Here is a 24,509-nt window from a genome sequence, read left to right as displayed (position 1 = left end):
CAATTTCTGAAATTGTATTTATACTAGTTAAATTCTACACTTTTAAAACTTCAAGGTTTGAAACTGTTTAAAGTTTCCAATAAGTCAAATCTTACTTCTCGAAGTTTAAGTTCAGAAAGCTATAAGAAAGTAACAATTTTAAAACTCCAAGTCTCAAAGTTGAATTTTTTATTTTATGAACTTTAATTTTCAAAAACATGGTATAGGGTATTTAGTGAATAAAAGAATTTAGGGTATGTAGCTAGCAATGTTGGGTTGTGTAAAATGTAATTTCCCTGACTAATTAGACTTAGGCCAATCTATTCACAATTTTCATCCTTAGGTTAAAATGGTTTAGCCGCAACTAAAACAAGAAATTCAAATTTTCGCAAAAAATGGACATTCTCGAAAAAAGTTACAAGTAAATAGAATTGAGAAATAAATCATAGTAGATAGTACGAAGGAGAAAAGAAGATGAAAGAAATTGTGTCGTAATTGAGCTTCACAACAGCGCTGGTGACGAAATTTGAGAAAATGAAAGACTCGACGCACAGCGACACACAACAATATCAAAATTATATAATATCATAGCATTAAAGGAATTTCAGGCTCAAAGCTCTCATCTCATTTGGCTACAAACAATTCAAATAAGATTTTTCTTTCTAGGGTGCTAACTTTCACATAAAAGAAGAGATTCAAATTTTCGCAAAAAAATTGACATTCTCGAAAAAAGTTACAAGCAAATGGAATTGAGAAATAAATCATAGTAGATAGTACGAAGGAGAAAAGAAGATGAAAGAAATGGTGGTGTAATTGAGCTTCATAGGAGCGCTGGTGACGAAATTTGAGAAAATGAAAGACTCAACGCACAGCAGCGCACCGCGACGCACAACAATATCAAAATTAGATAATATTATAGCATTAAAGGGATTTCAAGCTCACAACCCTCTTCCAATCTGGCTACAAGAAATTCAAATGAGATTTTTTTTCTAGGGGTGCTAACTTTCACATAAAAGAATAGATCCAAATTTTCGCAAAAAAATGGACATTCTCGAAAAAAGTTACAAGCAAATGGAATTGAGAAATAAATCATAGTAGATAGTACGAAGGAGAAAAGAATATGAAAGAAATGGCGTCATAATTGAGCTTTATAGGAGCGCTAGCGACGAAATTTGAGAAAATGAAAGACTCAACGCAAAGCAGCGCACCGCGACGCACACCAATATAAAAATTAGATAATATTATAGCATTAAAGGGATTTCAAGCTCACAACACTCTTCTCATTTGGCTACAAGAAATTCAAATAAGATTTTTTTTCTAGGGTGCTAACTATCACATAAAAGAATAAATTCAAATTCTCGCAAAAACTGGACATTCTCGAAAAAAAAGTTACAAGCAAATGGAATTGAGAAATAAATCAAAGTGGATAGTAGGAAGGAGAAAAGAAGATGAAAGAGCTCGTGCCGTAATTGAGATTCACAACAGCGCTAGCGATGAAATTTGAGAAAATGAAAGACTCAACGCACAGCGCCGCGCAGCGCGCACAACAACACCAAAAATTAAATAATATCTAAACGTTAAAAGGATTTCAAGCTCAGAACTCTCATCTCATTTGGCTACAAGTAATCCAAATAAGAGATTTTTTCTAGGGTGGTAATTCTCACATAAGTGCATAACCATTGTCTTGGACTCTTTGGTTATGACATTGTATCAATAATTCTTAGATCAACAATTCATATTTGGTCCTCTTAAATTTGTCCTCATAGAAGTAGCTACTAGTTTCGGCACAACGATAAGGTTATTATTATGTAACTTTGCGGTAACCGTTTCGAGCAGTCGAATCAACCTCTTATAAAAGATAAAAGTATACTACCTAGTTCTACAAAACCGGTCCGACCAAGTTTGTGCAACCTGCGATCCTTTCTTGTTTTTTTGTTTGCGTTTGGTTGCAAAGAGCAACGATCATGTCAACCGTTGCACTGGAGCCTCTGTTCTTCCACCTTCGCCGGAGAGAAACTCCGATTCACCTTTCCAAACAGAACCCATTCAGACCCTTCTTTCTCATCAGCGCCTCTTCTAACCTCAACCTCAATCTCAATGCCTCCTTCACCTTCCGCCAACCCCGCATGCCTGCACTTGCTGCTTCCCTTACAGACACACCTATCATCGACCCCCTTCAATGCTCTGACACCTTCTTCACCAACACTTTCCCAATCAACACAACCCAAACGGTCTCAACTTTCCTCTCTCTCTCTCTCTATATATATATATATATATATATATATGTGTGTGTGTGTGTGTGTGTTGTGCATGTATAAATGTATATATGATGCATATGTCTTGTTTGATTTCCTAATAAAGTGTTGGGCAATACCCAAAAGGGAAAAGTTTTGCTTTTTGTTTCAGGGGTATGTTTAGTTTCAGAGTCAATTAGTTATTGAGTGCTTGGGTGTCAAGTTTTTGTTTTTAGGTTGGTTTTTTTTTCTCTGAGATGAAAAGGTTGAAACTTTTGAGTCAGCTCAATCAAATGTTTTTGTGTTGATTGGAATGGATTTATTTTTTTCAGGTGGAGGGAAAGGTTTTTGTGAGACTGGATCACAGGAAGGATTTGAGAGACTTGGAGCTTACAGTGAGTTGCAATCTACCTGGAAAATGGATTCTTCACTGGGGAGTTACCCATGGTGATGATGTTGGAAGGTACATGTTGAACTAAATGTTTGAACTTTGAATATTCATCCTATTTGATCTTTAGGTTCCTCATTATTTTATTTTAATTCATATCTTTTGCAAGAGCCACATGTTAAATGTTAAATACCCATTATCCAATAGTTTTATATTAATAGGTGTAAGCTTGATTCTTCAGGGAATGGGATCAACCTTCTCATGATATGATACCCCCTGGATCTGTTTCTATTAAGGTAGACAATGGTAGCATATTGGCACATATTCATTATTGCCATGCAGAAAGTTTGAGTTGGAAGTACAAAATTTCAGGACTGTGCAATAGAGACACCCTTGATGAAGTCATTGTTATCTACTGAAAGCGATACATTTCATGAAGTCAGGATTGATCTCAAACCCAACAATGAAATTTCAGCAATTAATTTTGTTCTCAAGGTTAATTTTTAACAATTAGCAATTGAGAATGCTTAGACAGTTAGATATAAGGCATTGATTATAAGTACCTTTTGAGTGAACATTGTTCTTTTTCTCTTCTATCATTTCTCTCTGCCTGCTTCCCAATTTGGGTGGGTTCTCTTGTTGATTCAGGATGAGGAATCTGGAGCTTGGTATAGAAACCAAGGAAGAGATTTCAGGGTTCCTTTGGTCAACTACCTTAAGGCAGATACTAATATGATTGGAACTAAAAGAGGCTTTAGTTTATGGCCAGGTTTTTCAAATCATTACACTTTCTACTTTATTTGCTTCTTGACTCAATTCCTAATGCCTAGGAGTGTCAAATAAATCATAATATTGTGATACACAGCCCATGACTTGTTGTATTATTTCCTCAATGATAGAGAATTTAGGGCAGATGCCTAAAATGTTCCTCAAGTCAAAATCAGGTCAGGATGGTAGCAGCAAAACCAGAGATCCAAAACAAGAAAATACTCAACCAGAAGGTTTCTATGTAGAAATTCCTATTACAAAGGAGGTTTCAATTAATAACTTCATCCGTGTCTCAATTAAGAAATGCTTTGAGTCTGAGGCAGTTAAGAACCTTTTATGTTTGGAAACGGATCTACCTGGAGATATTGTTCTTCACTGGGGAGTTTGCAGGGATGATTCAAGAAAGTGGGAAGTTCCACCTGCCCCTTATCCGCCAGAAACAATAACATTTAAAGACAAAGCTTTGAGAACTCGATTACAGGTACTGATTGGAGTACAAGCTGTCCTTTTTCTTATTTTATGTCTCAGAACTCATATTTGAGTTATCATGTTTACTACCAACCTGGTGCTGTACACCTCTTCCCCATTCTTTGCTGCAAAATATTTTCAAATAATTTATGCTCTTTGATGAATATATCTAGGTTATGAATGAATAAATGGTCTTCAAGCTACAGTTCATCCTTTTGGTCATGCTAAGAGAACTTCATATAGACATAGTAGAGTAGTTGATCCGTTTCTTTGTGTTTTATGATATAGACATTATAACCTGTGTTGGGTGAAAACTTGAAGTTTCTTTATCTTAGACATAGTACAGTAGTTATTGCCTTTCTATGTGTTCAATGATATATTTACTTCCATCCTGTTTTGTAGCCAAGAGGCAGTGGAAAAGGATCTTCAGTACTAATCACTTTAGGAGAAGAGTTTTCAGGGTTTCTTTTTGTTCTTAAGCAAAATGAAAAGACTTGGTTCAAGCAAATGAGAAACGACTTCTATATCCCCCTCTCAAGTTCAGGTAGCTTGCCTATTGATGGCAACAGGGAGGATCAATCAGGTGTGCAGAGGGAAGCGGCTGAAGAGGCAAGTCAAGGGACTTCTTTCTTTTCATTTACTGATGGAATTATCAATGAAATAAGGAATTTGGTGACAGACAATTCCTCTGAGAAAAGTAGAAAGACAAAATCCAAAAAAGCACAAGAAAGCATTCTTCAAGAAATTGAAAGACTGGCTGCGGAAGCCTATATTTTCTTCAAAACCTCCATTCCATATTTCTCAGAGGCAACTATTGCAGAACCTGAAGCACCTATTGCGGAACCTGAAGCTGCATCTGAATCAGAGGCACTGGCTCTGGATCCAGAAATATGCTCAGGGACAGGCACCGGATATGAAATATTATGCCAAGGGTTTAACTGGGAATCTCATAAAACTGGAAGATGGTACATGGAGCTTAAGGAGAAAGCTTCAGAACTAGCATCACTTGGTTTTACTGTGGTTTGGCTACCACCACCTACAGAGTCTGTGTCTCCTGAAGGATACATGCCAAAGGATTTATATAATTTGAATTCCAGGTACTAGATCATCTCTGATTATACCTAGGTAGAAGGTCCAGTGTTAGGAAAATTTCTTACATTCAACAGCATATGCTGGGCTTTCAGATACTATCATCACTCATTAACTTGAAAAGGCATCATACTTCTTTCTGCTGATTTATATAGTTCATTAGAAAAAAAATAATCTCAAAGGATGGATAACTTTCATTCATAACATCATCATGAAAAGGAACTTGTTTATATGAATAGTTACTTTTTTTTAATAAAATAAATATCAGATATGGGAACACTGATGAACTGAAAGATTTGGTGAAACGACTTCATCAAGTTGGCATTAGAGCTCTAGGAGATGCTGTTTTAAATCACCGCTGTGCTCACTGTCAGAATCAGAATGGTATTTGGAACATATTTGGAGGTCGTCTTAACTGGGATGACTGTGCAGTTGTTGCTGATGATCCACATTTTCAGGTTTGTTTGTAAAGGTTTTGGATATGTGTTTTGATCTTGAACACTATTAATAATAGTCCTAAAACAAAAGGATTCTCCACTTTCTCTATAACATAGTACTTTCTGTTTAGGGTTCAAACCCAAGTCTTTCTTTCCATTATGTTTTGTTGATAGTTTTAATGCCACCATATTTTCATTTTTCTGGATGAATCTGATACTCATAATGGATTTCCTTCCTAACATACAGGGGAGGGGTAACAACAGTAGTGGAGATAATTTTCATGCTGCTCCAAACATTGATCACTCACAGGAATTTGTGAGAAAGGATCTCAAAGAATGGTTATGCTGGTTGAGGTTGATATTTTGAGACCCAATTTTTCTTTAGCTTACTATTAAATCGTTTTGTGTGTAGATTTTTTACATTATAATCACATTGTTTGGGGAGTCATGGTTCCAATGCAAAGATATCTATGTTAGAGAGCTAAGACATTCTGGTATATGAGGGATGCTTAAACCATCGTCTGAGAATTTTGTAAAATTTCATGTTAGAAGCTTTATTTCCAGACTTGATTCTGGCTGCTAGTTGTACATGACTTAGCAACTACCGTAATATGGCGTAACTGAATACAAATGTTCTAGTTTCATATGAATAGTTTGTAATTTTGTATTAGTGCATTAGCATCATTGGTATAACCGTAGAGCTTTAACTTCTTTCTCCGGAGGATTCTAGAACATGCTTGAGAGCTGAGTTGGTTTATCATCACCCATTTGTAGGTGTATTATTTTGTCTCAGACATCTCATCTCATGGTAACATGGGATGCCAGTCCATTACAGTTTAGTAGCATCCTAGTTTTTTTAGTCCCTTCGAGTTCTTTGCTTCCAGAAGAGTCATCAATTTTCTTTGAAAGCTACACCAATTTATACACCCTTGTAACATTTTCTCTATTTCTTCTAAACTTGTGCATATATGTTGCTGATTTTCTACTGTTCCTACATGGACAACCTATGTATAATTTTCTTTTTGTAATAAAGCAGATTGGTATTATCCAATGTTTCTTTTAAGAATGAGCATTAAAGACAAGATGCTTTGAAAGTGATTCTTTGCTGTGCAGACCAAATTATCTTAGATCATTTTTACCTTGTAGCCTATTAGCCTCTTGAGATTCTTTGTTTGTATCCATTGTTAGTTTCATACCATGTTTATGTGAATTAGGTTCATTTTTATTTAAAAAGTTATGTCATCAGTGGTATAGAGTATTACAAAATTGTATATTTTTTAACACTGTGACCTTCAGGAATGAAATTGGGTATGATGGATGGAGGCTTGACTTTGTCAGAGGATTTTGGGGTGGTTACATAAAGGACTACCTGGATGCAAGTGAACCTTACTTTGCTGTCGGAGAATACTGGGATTCCCTTAGTTATACATATGGTGAAATGGATTGTAATCAAGATGCTCATAGGCAGAGGATAGTTGACTGGATCAAAGCCACCAATGGTACAGCTGGTGCATTTGATGTTACAACAAAAGGGATTCTGCACTCTGTAAGCACTAACTTGTACATTTTTTTTACAACATTTGTTCAAATATAAATATTCCATATACCTCTTACAAAGTCAAGTGTGCTTTGTAGCTATCACGATTTCATATTTTTGTTCGAATTTGTCCACATTTTCTTTTTTGGAGTAAAGATAGTATACTACTAGGTTTCTTGAGTTTTTTTCATAAGAAAACACAATGTGCATGCTGTGATGTGATTGCTTTCCAATCCTGTCTATTTAGGGTGTGTCTGTTTTAACGTTTTCATCCGTTAGCACAAGTTCCAATGCAGAAAAACATCGTTTTTGATGGACAAAATCTGCTTTTACTGAATGAAAATTGGCTCTTGGATTAACTAAATGTGAAATGTGTTTTTACTTTCATTTCAACTATAACTCAAACATACTTAGTTCTTTAATCTTGGAATGTTAAATTCTTTGCCATTATAGGCACTGGAAAGATGTGAATATTGGAGGTTGTCAGATCAGCAGGGAAAACCCCCTGGTGTTGTAGGGTGGTGGCCATCTCGTGCTGTTACTTTTATAGAGAATCATGACACTGGCTCTACCCAGGTTTGAACTTCTTTCTAAAAATATCATGATACAATTTATAATTTTTATTAGGTTTAATTTCTTTGAAAGAGTCTATAATGTAGAAATGGTTTATTCATTATTTTCTCTTGCAGGGTCATTGGAGATTTCCCAGTGGAAAAGAAATGGAAGGATATGCTTACATTCTTACTCATCCAGGAACCCCATCAGTGTTTTTTGACCACATTTTCTCTCATTATAAAAATGAAATAGCAAGTCTTGTATCTTGCAGGAAGAGGAACAAGATCCACTGCAGGAGTACAGTAAGTTTTCAGAATTTTGTCCTTGATACTAACCAGTACTATGTACTCAATATTTTCTTGGTGTTCGATATGGAAACTAATTGATACCATATGCATGGTAATATTTTCATGATTTCTTTAATCAAACTGTGAATGTGTTCTTTATATGTTCATTGGCAAATTGATGTAATGTTCTAAGGTTGATAGTGTGGGAGCGCACTAACCTTTCCTCTTTCATGCTTAAGGTTCAAATTTGTAAAGCAGAAAGGGATGTTTATGCAGCCATGATTGATGAAAAAATTGCTATGAAGATTGGACCTGGACATTTTGAACCACCTACTGGCTCCCACAGATGGTCCTTAGCAATTGGGGGAAGAGACTATAAGATTTGGGAAGCATTATAATATAATGAAGTACCTTACAAGTGTGTGTATATATATGGTCACTGGTAAATCCTCCCCTTTTACCTTGCTGAAGAAGCAAGTTCTATTCAAGAATAGGTTGGGGTATTCAGATGGTGGCAGGGCAGGCTCCAATTTGAAGTGAGTTGTGCCACGCTAGCTGTTGCTTAATGTTAGCATTTCAGCCAAATGTAGGTCCTCATTTGGAACATGAAAAATGTGGATCCCTTAAAGTCAGAAAATGAGTTGTATCATACATACTATATATACAAAGCACATGGTTTTCAGATATTGGAAAGATAGATTGTGTGTATGTTTGGGTCTGCGTTTCCACACATTGGACGTGCGTTTCCTAATGCTCCTTATAGCTCTAGGAAAACACACGTATTTTCGGCCTCGAACACATATTCAAACGGACAACGGACCCTGTATCTGTTATCCAAAAACGGGCACTGATGTTGAATATTTTTTCTCTGAAGACATATAAAGATGGCAACGTGTTAGTGTACATATAAGTAGCTAAATTCTAGTCATTCAATTTGTACTTTTAAAAAATTTGGAGAATGATCTAGTCCCGTATACGATTTATAGGCAGTGCATCTGAAGAATGATTTGTTGAGGAGTTTGAAGGAAATTAATCTATAAAAAAATGTATTTTCAAATCGTAGGAGATCATGTAGTGTTGTAGAGTTTGATTTGTCAGCATTTGGTGGGTGTTGCCCACACTTTAATTAGATTCAATCTAGGATATAAAGAAGTGGGATAGCATCGCAATGATATCCTACTTCCAAAATATGTTGAATATATTTTATTTTTAAATAATTCTCGCAATTGCGATATGAGTGTGATAAAATATCAAACGTCTTTTTTTTAAGAATACGGTTTATAACAATTGAACTCTCGATCTGAGGCTTAAACAATCAATAATATGTTGAATATTGATTTGAAAAATTATTATTCATGCTAGTAGCTAATGATTGCTCTTATTATTCCGAAAGATGTGGGTGAAAGTTGGAAAATGATTTTTGACTCCCACATAATATTGACGTCCAAGCCCATAGATGTATGAGAGTTTTAGTAGTCAATAATGTGTGAAGTTAAAAAAAAAACACTGCTAGAAATTAATTCACGAAATGTATTTGACTGCTATCCCGGGAATTAAACTCAATTGATTTCTTAAAATTACATTCATAATTTAAGTTTTTGGAAATACAATTTTAAGAAATTCATTCAGAATTTTAGTTCCCAATACATATTATTGGTAATCAAAAATTGTCTAAAACTTATATGTCAATTGTGTGTTGAACTCATCACATATCTGAAAAATTTGCGACACCTGAATGACACATAAATTTAGCCAATTTTAACCGTCTTAAATTTGTGACTTAAAATATATATATATATATATATATATATATATATAAAATTCTAAAACTCACAAGTTGCGTGAATGTCATTTTTTTTTACTCCACAAACATAATACACGTGGTCATCTCTGGTTACAAATCCTCCTAAAATAGCAAAAGACAAGAAGTTGGGGCAGAAAACAGTTTATTGAGTTCATTCAACAAGTTATGCAAATTATCCATCGATAATCGAGTTATCATTAAACAGAACTATTGCTGTAAAAATATATATCTGCACAAAATGCTCAGAGGTCAATACATAAAAAAAAAATTATGAAGAATTAAACCTGCAACTGCAAGGCTAATGTCTTGTAAACACTCGAAAAAGAAGCTGAGGGGAGATAAGGGTAGAAATAGGTAGAAAAGAGAAAAGAAAAAGAGAAAAAATATGAAATGCGATTAGATATATGATAAAAAATGGGAGAGAAATAGAAAATAGAGCAGAAAAAACATGAGGTGTGAATGAATCAAGATGTAGTCTTGTAGAATAAAGTTTGATTCACACTTTTACATCTAGTGAAAATATGAAGAAAAGAGAGATAAATGACTTATAAGATGAGTGATGTGATGAAATCGGAAAAGAAGAAAGAGATAGAAGATAAACAAAGTGGAATTGAGATGGAATAGATAATTAGGTGTGAATAAATCATAACTCAACATATAATTAAGATGCATGCATAACCACCTTCACACACGCTCAAGTCAAGCATGTCATTGCAAGACTATTAGAAAATCTAAATTCTAATTAGGTTGCTAGTTTCATTCTCTTTCTGTGCTCTGTATGAAACAAAACAAATGAAATGGTTTTTATGAACTTGACCTTCTACCTGTCAAGGAGGAAACTGCAATATGTTATGGCAGCAAAATATGGGTGGCATTGTGGCAAGTTCCAAAAACAAATATAACCTATTTTCTTTGATGGCCATGACAATGGAGGCTACTATTGATAGAATACAAGTAAATTGTTCATTGACAGTGGATAACCATTATGCCAGCCGCATGTTTCTCCAAAGCCACCCAAATTTAGCTTCTGAACTGTGTTTTCCTCTCTTTTCATGCTTCACATAGCCCCTCCCATATATATATATATTCATATCAAGTGCTCCTTTATACAATGCCACCTTGATTACCCCTGTCATTCCAGAAAGGTTCTTTCCATAATTTGGCTGAGGTTGTTTCACCTTGGCCATAATCAAAAGTTTAAAAGGAAAAAAAAAAACAATTGGAAAAGAACCATCATGGCAGATTTGTACACCTCCCTTCTTGTGATCTGTTTGGTAGTCATCATACCTACCTTGTATGCCAATGTCAAAGAGGACCAGGTTTACTGGGATAGGCAGATGAAGGCGCTTGATACTACATATTGGAAGGACAAAGCATTAAATGCTACAAAGGCAAACCAAGAAGCTTATTTTCCTGATCCATATGCAGTCACCAGAAACCTCACTTCTAGTATTAGCCAGTGAGCCTCCTATCAATCATTATCACTTTCATGCTATAAGCCTATAACATACCATAACATGTTCAATTCCATTAGAAGAATTCATCACATATCATTAGAAATAAAATATTAAAATTATTCATTTATCATCATAATACAACTTTAAGCTTTTGGTACAGTTGATTCAAGACATGGTATCAGAGTCTCTGTGACCAAATGGTGTAGAGCTCATTACCCCATTGTTGCAATAAAAAGTTGAATTTCAACACAAAAAATGAGTTTTCGCAAAAGATTTGTGCATTGTCCAAGCTTCAAGCTGCATCCTAAAGCTTTTAAATTGTATTCCTCTGCTTCATGCTTCATCTATCTATGTATATATTAAAAAAAATTATCTTTCCTCATAGTTCTTTTTCTTTTGGATAAACAGACTGATAGTTGGTGGCAAGACAGGAAGAAGGCATTTAGGGGGACGTGGAGGTGGCCGATGCATGGCAACAAACCCCATTGATAGGTGTTGGAGGTGTGATCCCAATTGGGCAAACAACCGCAAGAAGCTTGCAGATTGTGTGCAGGGATTTGGAAGAAACACCATTGGTGGAAAGAATGGTCCAATCTACGTGGTAACTGATTCCTCAGATAATGACATGATGAACCCAATTCCAGGTACCCTTCGGTATGCAGTTACAAGAAATGGACCCTTGTGGATCATCTTTGCTCGCAGCATGACCATCAGGCTCAACCAGGAGCTCATGATTTCAAGTGACAAGACCATTGATGGCAGAGGAGCTGATATTGTCATTGCTAATGGTGCTGGTCTTACGATCCAGTATGTTAAGAATGTGATCGTCCATGGGATTAAGATTTTTGACAGTCAAGTGGGAAATGGTGGACTTATCAGAGATTCAGAGGACCACTATGGTTTTAGGACACAGAGTGATGGTGATGGAATTTCCATTTTTGGCTCTAGCAATGTTTGGATTGACCATGTTTCCATGAGAAACTGCAGAGATGGACTCATTGATGCCATCATGGGATCCACTGCTATTACCATCTCCAACGGCCATTTCACAGACCACAATGAGGTAATTAATTGTTAATTTCTTTTCGAGTAATAATACTTAAACATACAAACAATCCAAACACTTGACTCGACTCGATGACACATCAAAATTCTGACTTCGGATCCTCTATAGCCCTTGCAGCCTCTAGGGCACCAAAATCGCAAGTGTTTAAATACATTTGACCAATTCAACTTTTTACTAATCAATATGAATTATTTAATGTAAAATTTAAGGGTTAAGAATTTGCGGCGGATGTTGCCGCGATCCACGTTGCAATTTTATCTTTATATCACTCTTACATATATTACATCAATTATTTTTTTTTCCTTTCTCATTTTGAGTGTCTGTTAGATGTCTGCACTGTGCGGATATCTGTATTATACGAATTTTGTTCTTTGTTTAGATTTTTTATTCACGAACAATTAATCCCTTGCTTGATTTTGGTGTTTTTATACATGTGATGCAGGTGATGCTTTTTGGTGCTAGTGACGCTTATGAGGGTGATAAGATAATGCAAATCACACTTGCATTCAACCATTTTGGTAAGAGATTAATCCAGAGGATGCCAAGGTGCAGATGGGGTTTCGTCCATGTGGTTAACAATGACTACACTCATTGGGAAATGTATGCCATTGGTGGTAGCATGCATCCTACCATTATTAGTGAAGGCAACCGATTCATAGCCCCCGACAACATTCATGCCAAAGAGGTAGATACCATTTATATATATAATTTCTGAAGCGCGTATTTCGTCACTAATAATATCCTGCTAATAAACTGAATTTTTTGCATGATTAGTCTATTAGTTGCATGTGGTCTTGAATCACATTAAAATGGCATGATTAATCAAAATTGAAGACTAATTTGGTGTGTTTTGGTGTTGGTGAAGATAACAAAGAGGGAGTACACTCTGGAGGCAGAGTGGAGCAAGTGGCAATGGAGATCAATCAACGACGAGTACATGAACGGCGCATTTTTCAGACAAGCTGGACCAGAATTGACTAACAGGCCATTCACAAGGAGAGACATGATCAAAGCTAAGCCAGGAACATATGTGGGAAGGCTCACTCGTTATGCTGGAAGCCTTCGATGCACTGTTGGAAAGCCTTGTTAGCCTTGTAAATTACTGCCTTTCCTGTAAAATTAATCCTCATTGATGCAGAAGTGCTTTTGGCAAAAGGGATAAAAAAGAGAGAGAGCAAACAAGATGGTGTCCTCAGAAAATATGTCATAGTTTTTCTTGTCTGTTTTCCCTTACTTTTACAGGAAAAGAAAGAAAAAAAATTGGTGACCAGCTACACATGATCTCCTCTTCCTCCTAGTAAATGGAAATTATATGAAAAAAATCTGTTTTATAAATCTTACAAAGTTAACATTAGGAAATCTATGGTGTCCATGTGAGGATGTTTTTCCTAGCTGGTACCTAGTTTCAGTTGTTTGTGTGCCAGTCTTAGAAGATGTCATTGCAAGGAGTTTTCCATTTTCTTTTAGGACCCATTTAGTTTGATGTGTGCTGAAGCTTTTCCTGTTTATTGGGTTCAAAATATATAACATTTTTGTTATTAATTGTCATTATCTTTCAACAACTCTAGTATCTTTGGCATTTTTAATTTTGAGCTACGAAGGGGATTGATTGCTCTGTCAGTGGTATGAATGCTAGCTTTCTTGTTACCCCTCATAGGAATTACAGTTCTTGAAACGTGAGGAACAAAAATTCTTTGCTGCTATTCAATAATATTAGTGACGAAATTGAAAGTGGATACAAATTGACAAGCAGGAAAATGATAAAAACTTGTTTTTGGAAGAAGACTACTAGGCAATCACTTGTTATGCACATTATAGCACAGACGACAAATCACACAAACTTATTTATCCCACACGACAAAATAAACTGCTAATAGACATTGTTGACTCAAATTCAGAAGCCAAACCCACTTTGTAGTGTATTGTTTTAACATTTATAAAATTGTGAAAGCACATTTACTTTACTTTATTCATCTCTCTTCCCCCATTCACATAAAGCATATCTGAATAAGCTAGTAATTTGGCATTCCTAAAAACAAAATGTGATTGAATATGCGAATGGATGGAAACTGGGTACTTATTAGAAACTATGAAGAAGAAAAATAACACATTTTATTGCACTTTTTGTTCGAAAAAAATATGTCTTGTGATTGTGAGGAGTTATTTTTCAGTATTCATACACTTTCTGGATAATATTTTGATCCAACTTTGTTCCATTCACACGGTCTATTCCATCCAATTTTCATCCATTTGCTTTTCTTATTTTTATTTTATTTTTCTATCACATCACTCACACATATATTCCATGTACACTCTTCTATTTCTATCTCTCTAAAAATGGGTACAGGATGGAATTCGGGTGTAAATGTAATATACCATGTACACTCCATCTTTTCTGGTTGAGCAGATAGAGTGAACTGTTATTTGATGATCTAAATCTTTTATGATAAATTGACTTGTGGGACTAAACTTTTATTTGTACTAGTTTTATTTACGGCTTCAGTATTACTAGTTGTATATCAACTTTGTTGAAAATATTTGTTAATATAAGTATCAGAAAAAAATTATCCAACTTAACATAAAGTAATTTATGCCTTGCAAATAAATAAATAGCATAACATAAAATAATTTATAACATGAACAGTGCACGTGACATGATTTTTTTTCCATGTATTATCTTATTAAAGTTTGATCCCTTAGTCGGTAACAAGACTAAAATTGGTATGCCCAGTTGATTAGATATCTGAAGTTGAAATGATAAAGTAACATGATTATAATATCCTAATTCTTAATCATCTATTTATGATCATAAATATTATATAATAATCTTTTATAGACTTTGGTTTCATCTAAACATTGGGATAATTCTCCACAAAATATTCTCTTACATTGCACATGATAATTTTGTTTGTACATCAAGAATAAGCTGTGATCTGCGGTCTCTTGCTTGGTTTTATGAGGTGTGGACAGATTATATTCGCCTCATGGTGATGATAACATCGACAATTTTATTGTCCTTGTTCCAGAACACAGTTTTCAAGTACAAAAGTACAATATAAGCTTGAAACAAAAAAATTTGTAGTATATACAGATACAACAAAGCTTGAAGCTGATAGCACTTTACAGTGTTGCCTATTTATTGGTCTTGCTTGCATGGTGAGTAATACAAGTGTATAATGGAGTTTGCTTCTGTAAAATCTGAATCAAGTTTAGAAAGTCATAGGATGCTCATTATTGAAGGTGAAGCTAATACTAGTAAGGTTTTGAAAAGGAAGAGAAGAGATTCAACTGTGGCAGCTTTAAGGGTCAATGGACAAGAGCTGCAGCCACAGGGTGACCAACTAACCACCACCACTGTGAAGAGAAGCTCAAGGTTTAGGGGAGTAAGCAGGTGTGTGAATTGTGATTCCATCCAATTAATATTTCTAGATGGGAACTTCACGAACATCTTATTGTGATTGAATGTCTGAAAATCTTTCTACAATTGATTCTAGAGTCAGAATCAATTATGAGGAGAAGCCTCATTGGCTTTTTCATTTGAAGCTAATTATATATGCATGTGAATCAGACATAGGTGGACAGGAAGGTATGAAGCCCATCTATGGGATAAAGGGACCTGGAATCCCACTCAGAAAAAGAAAGGAAAACAAGGTAGAAGCTGAACACTTCCTTTGGTTCATTTTCACTGGCTTTTATTCTTGTTCCGCTTTTCTTGATTTCTCACAACTTGTTCATTGTATTATGACTCTGCATTTGCTGCTTTGCTGGTGTGAAACAGTATATTTGGGTAAGCACTTCAAGTGTTTGATTACAACAGTGTCTTCTATAGATAACTTGATATAAAAGAAACTGACATCTTTGGATTCACATTTTTTATCAGGGGCTTACAATGATGAAGAAGCTGCAGCTAAAGCTTATGATTTGGCTGCAATCAAGTACTGGGGAACATCAACTATCACCAATTTCCCAGTATGTCTTTAATCTATAAAATTCAAGAAGTTAATTTGGTAATGGTAACTTACTAACTAATATTTTCACAGGCATCAGTTTATGAGAATGAAATTGAGATAATGCAAACTGTAACAAAAGAAGAATATCTTGCTTCATTGAGAAGGTAATCCTGTTTCCTCAAGGGATAACAGCAGTAGTACTATTTTATTTTTTTCTAATTTATATGCCTTTCTTTGTGTACTTTAGGAGAAGCAGTGGTTTTTCTAGAGGTGTATCAAAGTATAGAGGAGTAGCAAGGTGAAAAATCTCTAACTAATGATATCAGACTCAACATTCTGTTACCAACAAGGAAATTTTCAATGCTAAGGTTTTGGTTCTGAAAATTGACTGCAGGCACCATCACAATGGAAGATGGGAAGCAAGGATAGGGAGAGTGTTTGGCAACAAGTATCTCTACCTTGGAACTTACAGTGAGTTTTCACCTCTTAACCTTATGTCCCTGTTTCTCTTGATGAACAAAAATAAATCCCTTTGGTCATTTCAGTCTACACACATGTACAAAATAAAATTATGACCCCATTTGGAAGAGCTTTTTGAAGCTTATTTTATAACAATGTTTATGCAAGTGTTTATGAGAGCTTATGTAAATAGCTTATGGCTTGAATATAAGCTACTTTGAGCTTATTTTTTAAGTTGCTCAGACTATCTTATCATTGTGTACAGGTACTCAAGAAGAGGCAGCCAGGGCATATGATATTGCAGCAATTGAATACAGAGGAATCCATGCAGTGACCAACTTTGACTTGAGTACTTACATTAGATGGTTAAGACCAGGTGCTCATTCAAATGCTGCTTCTCAAGAGCAAACCCCAAGTATAAATCCCCAACCCTTTACAACCTCTAACCTCATCCAAACTAGAGGAACAACTAAGGTATCCAATTTCAACCTCCATCCATTCCCTGGAGTTGAATTAGAAGATCACAAGAAAAAGCAAGAGATTTCCCAACATGTAACAACCCCTTTAAGTCCTTCCAACAAATCACCTTCCTCTACAGCATTAGGACTTCTCCTAAAATCCTCAGTGTTTAGAGAATTGTCACAGAGAAATCTGAATTATACTAATGAAGAAGCTGAAGAAATTGAATTGAAGAACACTCAACAAGGCAATGATGGGGTTGGAGGGAATTTGAATAATAAAAGGGCATGTAAGACCTCTTACATGTGTTCTTCCTACAGAAACAGCTTACCTGACTTGGAGTCCCCAGAAGAAACAACAATGCCACTGTCACTGTATCATGGTACCATGTTTCCCCCTATGGAATGAGGCTTTAAGCTTCTTCTCTACCTTGTTGATGTCAAATAAATGCTAAGATTGCAACATTTACTGTTCATAAATAGGATTAATCACTCAGAACTTGAACATCCATCATGCCAGAAACAGGCTTCACGTTAAGTTCTCTTGATGGGAAAGCATGTAATGAAATGAAATGTGATTGATTGATTAGCTGCTGTTATTTAGATTGTGTTTAAATTAGAATTAAATGAAATGGATCTATCTAATACTCATCCATAACTAAATATCCAAAAAAATTCTGTAGCCAAAAATATACGATAGGTTAAAGAACTATGGGCATATTTGGTTGTTTTCACTTCCTACTTACATTTCTTATTTTCACTTTTAAATTATCCGTGTAAAAAGACTACACACATCTAATTAAATTTCACATTTTGTCACATCAATCATATTTAATTGAAAATTTTAAAAATGTACAAATTAAAATAGTAAGATATAATTAGTTATTTCTAAAACTTTACACTATCCGTCTATTCTAAATAAATTCATTTAAATTTTTTATTAATAAACTTTTACAAATCTATCTCCTACATCTTAGACTATGCACAATGGTGTTGAAAGTGTGATGTTGAATGTTGAAATGGGTGATTAATGGTGTTGAAATGTGGTGTTGAAAGTTGAAAGGAGGAGAGAGGTGTTGAAAATTTTCAACATAGTTGAAACCTGCGTGTGGGACCCAGTGAAGAGAGAGAGGAGTTGCAGATCAACACGTGGCTCCGTTTGATTGGTCCGGGTGATTTTCGTTTATCCTAATCTTTCCAACTCAATTATTTCATTCAAAAAAAAAAATTTAAATATAATTTTTTTACCAAAATTCATGATTTTTTTTCTCTATAAATAGAGACTTGGTTCGTTTGATTTGGACACAGAAAAAAAAAAACCAAGTTTTCCATCATCTTATTCATCTTATTATCTTTATTGTGTGCTTAGTTTCTTTTCTTCCATTTAAAGTTAATAAAATAAAATAAATTATTGTGTATATTTTTTTAAAAAAATATTAATTGTTAAGTGTTTTAATTTAATTTACGTTAAAAAAATATTACGTTAATTTAATTTAATTTAAATAAAAAAAACATTAAATTAAATTAAATCGATAATAGTTTATTTAATTTAATTTTTATCGAAAATTTTAATTTTATGAAATCATAAAAAGAAAAATATAAAAATTAAATTAAAATATGAAATAAAAGTGGTGGGGTAGGGTGTTGAATGAAAAACCATTGGAGTGGGTAAAAGTTGAATGAAGTGTTGAATTGGAGAGAGAAGATGATGTGGAGTGTTGGGAAGAGAAAAAGTGGAGTGTTGAGGGTGTTGAATGTTGAAACCATTGGAGATAGTCTTAAAAGAGAGACATGAAATCACTATTTATAAGAGAACTTTCAATCTGGGCCATTGATTTCAATTTCTGATCCAACGGTTATTCAATTCCTCACCTAACCACTGCCACTAACCACAGTCCCATCACTCACTTTTCCTCTCATACAATACGCTACAACCACCAACTCCACACCCATCAGCAAATCAGAGGTGAAAGGAGGAAGAAGCACCATAATAATAGAAACAAAAACAAATTTTTATTAATAAAGATTCAAACTTTACATCAAAAAATCAAACTTTACATTAAAAATGGAAACTTTTACACAGCATATTGATATTTACATAAAAAAAAAAAATCCATCTTCAGAGGCTAAAATGTCCGGTCCGGCGTCTTGACTCGGATTTTGGTGAAAAAAAATCTTGCTAGGATAGCTCAGAGCTTGCATGTATCAAATATAATCGGTGTAAAAATCTCCGATCTAGGTGCTTCTTGACTCGGATTTGGAGGAGAAATCATGGCTTTGGTGGCGGTTGGGTTGGGAGTGGAAGAGAGAGGAAAAAAAGAGGAAGAAGAAAAAATCGTTGCCTGGGGTAGGGTTGGGTCCAGATTGAAGCTTTGGTGGAGGTTGGGGGCGAAAACGGTGGACGGGACAAGAGGAGAGGAGAGGAAGAAACCGATGTGGAGGAAGAGAGAAGAAGATGAAGAATCAGAGAGAAAGAGAGAGGGGCGGCTAGGTTAAAATGTGAGGAAATATGGTTTGGGTGTTGTTTTTATTTGAAATTGGGTTTCTTTTTGTTTTGGTATTTTGGATGTATAAAACTGGGCCTCTCGGCCCAGCAATTGTTTTCAATTTACTTTTTTTTGTTTTGCTATTTTATCAATATAAAACTTTGTTTTTTAAGAAAGCATTTTAAAAAAATCAATTTTTTTAAAGCAATTATTAATATATAACTATAAAATTAAACAAACCAAAAAATATTCAACTTAGTATTAGAATAAAATAAAATGCATTTCAAAATCAAAAATCCCAAAACAATATTTTTTTTAAATTCACAAATAAAATGATATTAGCTTTTTAAAATATCCCCGTACAAAAAAGCTTTTTAAAAAATCATTAAGGTGTCCATATTACGGTTGCACATATGTTAAGCCACCCATTTATGGTGGAGTTTTATTAACCAGATTGTTATAGATAAATATATGTTAACATTTATAGTTTTTCTCTTCTTCCTTTGGATGAAGTTATCTTTTTGAAAGCATTATCGTAATTCACCTTATTCAGTAGATTTTCGATTTAATCCTGTTGTTTTAATTTAACCTCTTAAAATGAGATTGGTTGGAGCAATTTTTTAAATAATCTTATGTGATAAGGTTTCCTCTAACTTATTCATATTTATAAAATTTGATATAGATATGTGAAATTGTTGAAAGGTATAGTAGTGTTAGCAAAATGTTAAATTGATATATTTTTGAAAAGTTAGATTATTACACTGTTACAAGTATATTTATTAATAGTATATTTTTAATTCACTTTGAAGATTGGTATATACTTCTTATTATTTGTCATGGTATTTTAGAGTTGATATTATTTAACTTTGGAATTGAATATGAAGTGAAAGTTGGTTTTTTCTTTGAACTTTAGCTGAAGTGGTAGGACTAATTTGACATAGGGGATCAAAAGGGTTAAGTGTGAACGGTACAGAGTTCGAAGCTTGTGGATGAAACATTTCTACAAATAGATCTATTAAGAATATATTTTTGATTCACTTTGAAGATTGTAATATATTTCTTATTATATGTCATAGTTTTTTAGAGTTGAAATTATTTAGCTTTGAAATTCAATATAAAGTGAAAGTTAGGTTTTTCTTTGAATGTTAGCCGAAGTGGTTGGACTAATTTGACGTAGGGGATCGAAAGAGTTAAGTGTAAATGCTACAGGGTTCGAAGCTTGTGGATGAAACACTGTTACAAATAGATCTATTAAGAGTATATTTTTTATTCACTTTGAAGATTAGAATATATTTCGTATTATATGTCATAGTATTTTAGAGTTGATATTATTTAGCTTTGAAATTCAATATGAAGTGAAAGTTAGATTTTTCTTCGAATGTTAGCCGAAGTGGTACGACTAATTTGACGTATGGGATCGAAAGAGTTAAGTGTGAACGGTACAGGGTTCGAAGCTTGTGGATGAAACATTATTACAAATAGATCTATTAAGAGTATATTTTTGATCACTTTGAAGATTGCAATATATTTCGTATTATATGTCATAGTATTTTAGAGTTGATATTATTTAGCTTTGGAATTCAATATGAAGTGAAAGTTAGATTTTTCTTCGAATGTTAGCCGAAGTGGTACGACTAATTTGACGTAGGGGATCGAAAGGGTTAAGTGTGAACGGTACAGGGTTCGAAACTTGTGGATGAAATATGTATTAACAATTTAACATTATTTGATAACTTGGATATTTATAAAAAAAAACTTAAGATAATTGTTTTACTTGAATGTTGTGATGGTCCACTTACTTCATGTGGATTGAGTTGGACATGATTTTTTTCATTTGTCTTAATTGTGTAGAGTTTTTTTTATGAAATTAATGTTATTTTTCTTTTTCTTTTTGTAAGTATGTTAAACTTTTTTGGTTAACTAGAAATTAGCTCTTTGGGCCAATAATTTTATAAAACTTTAGGGGGCCCAATATTTTTTGTTGAGTGAGGAAATTTAATTTTTTGTTAAATGTTAGGGCAGGTTATGATCTTTGTTTTTCTTTTCTCAGAGGCGTGAATTTATCATAATAAGATTAATTTTCTTATTCTCTTCCTTTTAGTTTGGATTCACTTTCTCTCCTTCTCTTTTCAGCTTTCCATTGTTTGTGATATGAGCTTTGTTTCGTTTCCTGTTCAACAATTGACAAACTTGTTTTCGTCCCACTTTGTGCAGCAGTTAGGCTTCGCGTCAGCGTCGTTGTTGCTACTAATTGTCGAACATGGAGAAGAGGTTCAACTCTATCTCTTTGTAGATCTTCTATCATGTGACAAGTAGGTATTTATCAGATTTTATTTTCTAATATCTTCTTTTGTGTGGATCCAGGTAAGATATTTACTTATTTGACTTATCAATACATAGAATGTACTAATTAGTACAAAAGTAACAGTAATCATGATTTTCATGTACCCACCATCAACTGCTTTCAGAGGTAATCATACTTGGAAGTAGATTAAAATAATTTTTTTAGTTGATCATTATTTGTTTACATGACTAGCGTGGGGCAATTTTCTTGTGTAAGTAAGTCAATTGCTTGAGTCAGTTTGTACAATAAAGAAATTAGTACTTTATGTATTTTTTGATGTGTATTTGACACTGGAATTTCTTTCTGAATATATGTATATTGTTGACCATACCCTGTTGTGAAGAGATTTTCATCATTTTCACTTCGAGACTTCGTATATTTGTAACAGAAACTTTAACATTGCAATTGTGTTCAAGTTATTTTGACAAAGATAAATGAAAATACAACTTTTGTTATAATATTAATGTTTATAATTTGTCGTTGATGTTTATATTTCGGTTAAACCATATTTTTTGTTGTGATTAGTAAAGGTTATAAAAAATTGGTATGTGATTTAAATAGATAAAGTTAAATAAATTGATTGAATAAATATGATAAATTGAAGAACTGCTCGTCCGTGCATTGCACGGATACGGGCTAAAATCCTAGTGAAGACATAAAGCTACATACATTCAAATGCAATTTTTGGACCAATAAATTTAGTTCATTCTAACTAAATCCTGAAATTGCTCATAGACTCTAAATCATAATAAACTATGTGATTTAAAATGATCCGGTTGAACAACGGAATTCGCTTCCATATAAAACTGGAGGTAGAAACCAGGAGCATAATTCCGGGTAACCTTAGTATCAATCAACAGACAGTTAAATTGTTGATCTCATTGCTCGAACCATGTTTCAAACCACACTAAGTTTTCTAGTTCGTAAAAATAAATAAAGGCTTAATCCAGTTTTTGGTCCCTAACCTTTGCCATAAATATGGCTTTAGTCCCTCGCCGGAGTAAAGGTGGGGATTGGTCCCCGGTTTTTGGCAAAATGATTGGTTTTGGTCCTTCCGGCCGGTTAGGTCAACGCCGGAGCTCCGCCAGCTGACGTGGCCCTTGCCACGTCAATTAATGAGCCTTGTTGGATTTTTTTTTCTTTTTTCATTAAATTAAAGAGACAAAAATTAAAACATTAATTAATTATTACTAATTAACCTCTTTTCTAATTAATTAAAATCCTCACCACCCAGATTTCTTCTTCTTCATCATCAACACCATCATCCTTCCTCATCAACAACAGGAATGGCCTCCCGGCGAATCTCAGGTCACCGCTGTTCTACCGGTACTGGTTGGACTTCCGGAGTTCCGGTGAGAAAAGGTACTCCTCTTGTGCTGTTGTTGGTAACAGTGGAATTTTGTTTAACATTAACCATGGTTGTCGGAGCACAAGGTTGGACCAGATTTGGGTATTGTGAAAATTGTAGCATTGGACTGCACTATAGTTGTGCCTTTGGAACAATAGCTTTTGATATAGACCAAAACAGAGGAAAAAAAGTGGGCAACAGAGGCACTGCGCGCAGGCAACACACAATGCTCGTACTCCCTTTCCAGCGCCGCCGCAACCTCACCCAACCACCTCCAACCCAAATCGCGACCTTCTCCTCTTCCCCATATCACATCGTCACCCCCCCCCCCCCATTCTTCTTCCAGATCCAAATCGCGAAGCCACTGTATTTTTAGATCTGGCTGTGGTGGCTGAAGACGCGACGATGGAGCGTTGCGGTGGCTCCGATCTGGTTGTGGCCACAGTTTTGGATTGATGAAGTCGGGGTCGTGTTTTGACGATGGTTGTTGTTTTTGGTGATGTGGGTGTAGGGTTTGGTCGATTCAAGTGTTGTGGTTGTTTGAAGGTCTGGTGGTTTCTTGGATTGATGAGGCTTGAAGATGATGCAGGTCTCGTGGTTTAGTGTTTATGGAATTCATGAACTTTGTATTAATTGGTTTTGATTCTAGTTTGGTTTGATTTCAAAAATGTTTTGGATGAATGTGAAATCAAGATGAAGAATGAAGTTAAAGTGTATGTTTTTGCTTCAAGTTTGCTGAGTTAATTACTTTGGATATTTGAATATGCATCTGGTTGGGTTTTTTTCATGATGATGATGGTTGAAGATGATGTTGATAATGATGAAGAAGATGCAATGAACGAATGATGTTTTTTTTTTTTCTGTTTTAATTTTTTTTAAATGAAAAAGAAAAAAATCCAAGTAGACTCATTAAATGATGTGGCAATGCCACATGGGATTCCCGGAGCTCCGGCGTTGACCCAACCGGCCAGAAGGACCAAAACCAATCATTTTGCCAAAAACCGGGGACCAATCCCCACCTTTACTCCGGCGAGGGACTAAAGCCATATTTATGGCAAAGGGTAGGGACCAAAAACTGGATTAAGCCATAAATAAATAGAAACTCCCTAAGCTTTACAATGAACAGAAAGACTTGGGGTAAAGCTACATCCACCTCATATTAGTAGAGGCAGGGGCGGATTCACCGCCTGGCTAGCTCGGGCCTTTGCCCGAGCTCTGGGAAAAAAAAAACCTTTTTTCTTTAGAACATGTAAGCTTTTGGGGAAAAAAGAAGAAGAGAGAAAGGGCAAATTTTTTTAACAGAGACAAGTGAGTGAGAGCTTCATGCCATGCTTTCTTCATCCTGATTAGAGTTTGCTTCCGTCTCCTTCTCCCTCCAGGCTTATTTCGCTACCC

General features: G+C 34.7%; 3 protein-coding genes across 4 annotated transcripts; all 3 read left to right on the top strand.

Annotated features, from left to right (window-relative positions):
* The first annotated feature begins 1,875 nt into the window (after positions 1–1,875).
* On the top strand, positions 1,876–8,426 carry LOC130739873 (alpha-amylase 3, chloroplastic-like). 2 transcript variants are annotated; one of them, XM_057592327.1, is made up of 13 exons: positions 1,876–2,210; positions 2,546–2,676; positions 2,843–2,897; positions 2,974–3,096; positions 3,250–3,370; positions 3,501–3,850; positions 4,240–4,934; positions 5,195–5,384; positions 5,611–5,717; positions 6,660–6,909; positions 7,354–7,476; positions 7,590–7,757; positions 7,982–8,426. In XM_057592327.1, the coding sequence occupies exons 1-13, from the start codon at positions 1,944–1,946 to the stop codon at positions 8,138–8,140; spliced, it is 2,739 nt and encodes a 912-aa protein (XP_057448310.1). In that variant the 5' UTR covers positions 1,876–1,943; the 3' UTR covers positions 8,141–8,426. The 2 variants fall into 2 exon arrangements, with proteins under 2 accessions (XP_057448310.1, XP_057448311.1); XM_057592328.1 differs by lacking the exon at positions 1,876–2,210 and adding an exon at positions 2,249–2,449.
* A 2,220-nt stretch (positions 8,427–10,646) lies between these two features.
* Positions 10,647–13,617, top strand: LOC130739874 (pectate lyase-like). Its single transcript, XM_057592330.1, has 4 exons — positions 10,647–11,005; positions 11,412–12,066; positions 12,512–12,754; positions 12,935–13,617. The coding sequence occupies exons 1-4, from the start codon at positions 10,782–10,784 to the stop codon at positions 13,157–13,159; spliced, it is 1,347 nt and encodes a 448-aa protein (XP_057448313.1). The 5' UTR covers positions 10,647–10,781; the 3' UTR covers positions 13,160–13,617.
* A 1,621-nt stretch (positions 13,618–15,238) lies between these two features.
* LOC130739875 (AP2-like ethylene-responsive transcription factor At1g16060) lies at positions 15,239–17,587 on the top strand. Its single transcript, XM_057592331.1, has 8 exons — positions 15,239–15,460; positions 15,638–15,720; positions 15,848–15,856; positions 15,950–16,038; positions 16,110–16,183; positions 16,267–16,317; positions 16,414–16,490; positions 16,744–17,587. Exons 1-8 carry the CDS (start codon positions 15,246–15,248, stop codon positions 17,343–17,345), a joined length of 1,200 nt encoding a protein of 399 aa, XP_057448314.1. The 5' UTR covers positions 15,239–15,245; the 3' UTR covers positions 17,346–17,587.
* The last annotated feature ends 6,922 nt before the right edge of the window (positions 17,588–24,509 follow it).

The sequence above is a fragment of the Lotus japonicus genome, chromosome 2, assembly GCF_012489685.1.
Source record: "Lotus japonicus ecotype B-129 chromosome 2, LjGifu_v1.2".
Taxonomy (NCBI): Eukaryota; Viridiplantae; Streptophyta; class Magnoliopsida; order Fabales; family Fabaceae; genus Lotus; species Lotus japonicus.
This window is presented reverse-complemented; position numbering and strand designations above follow the sequence as displayed.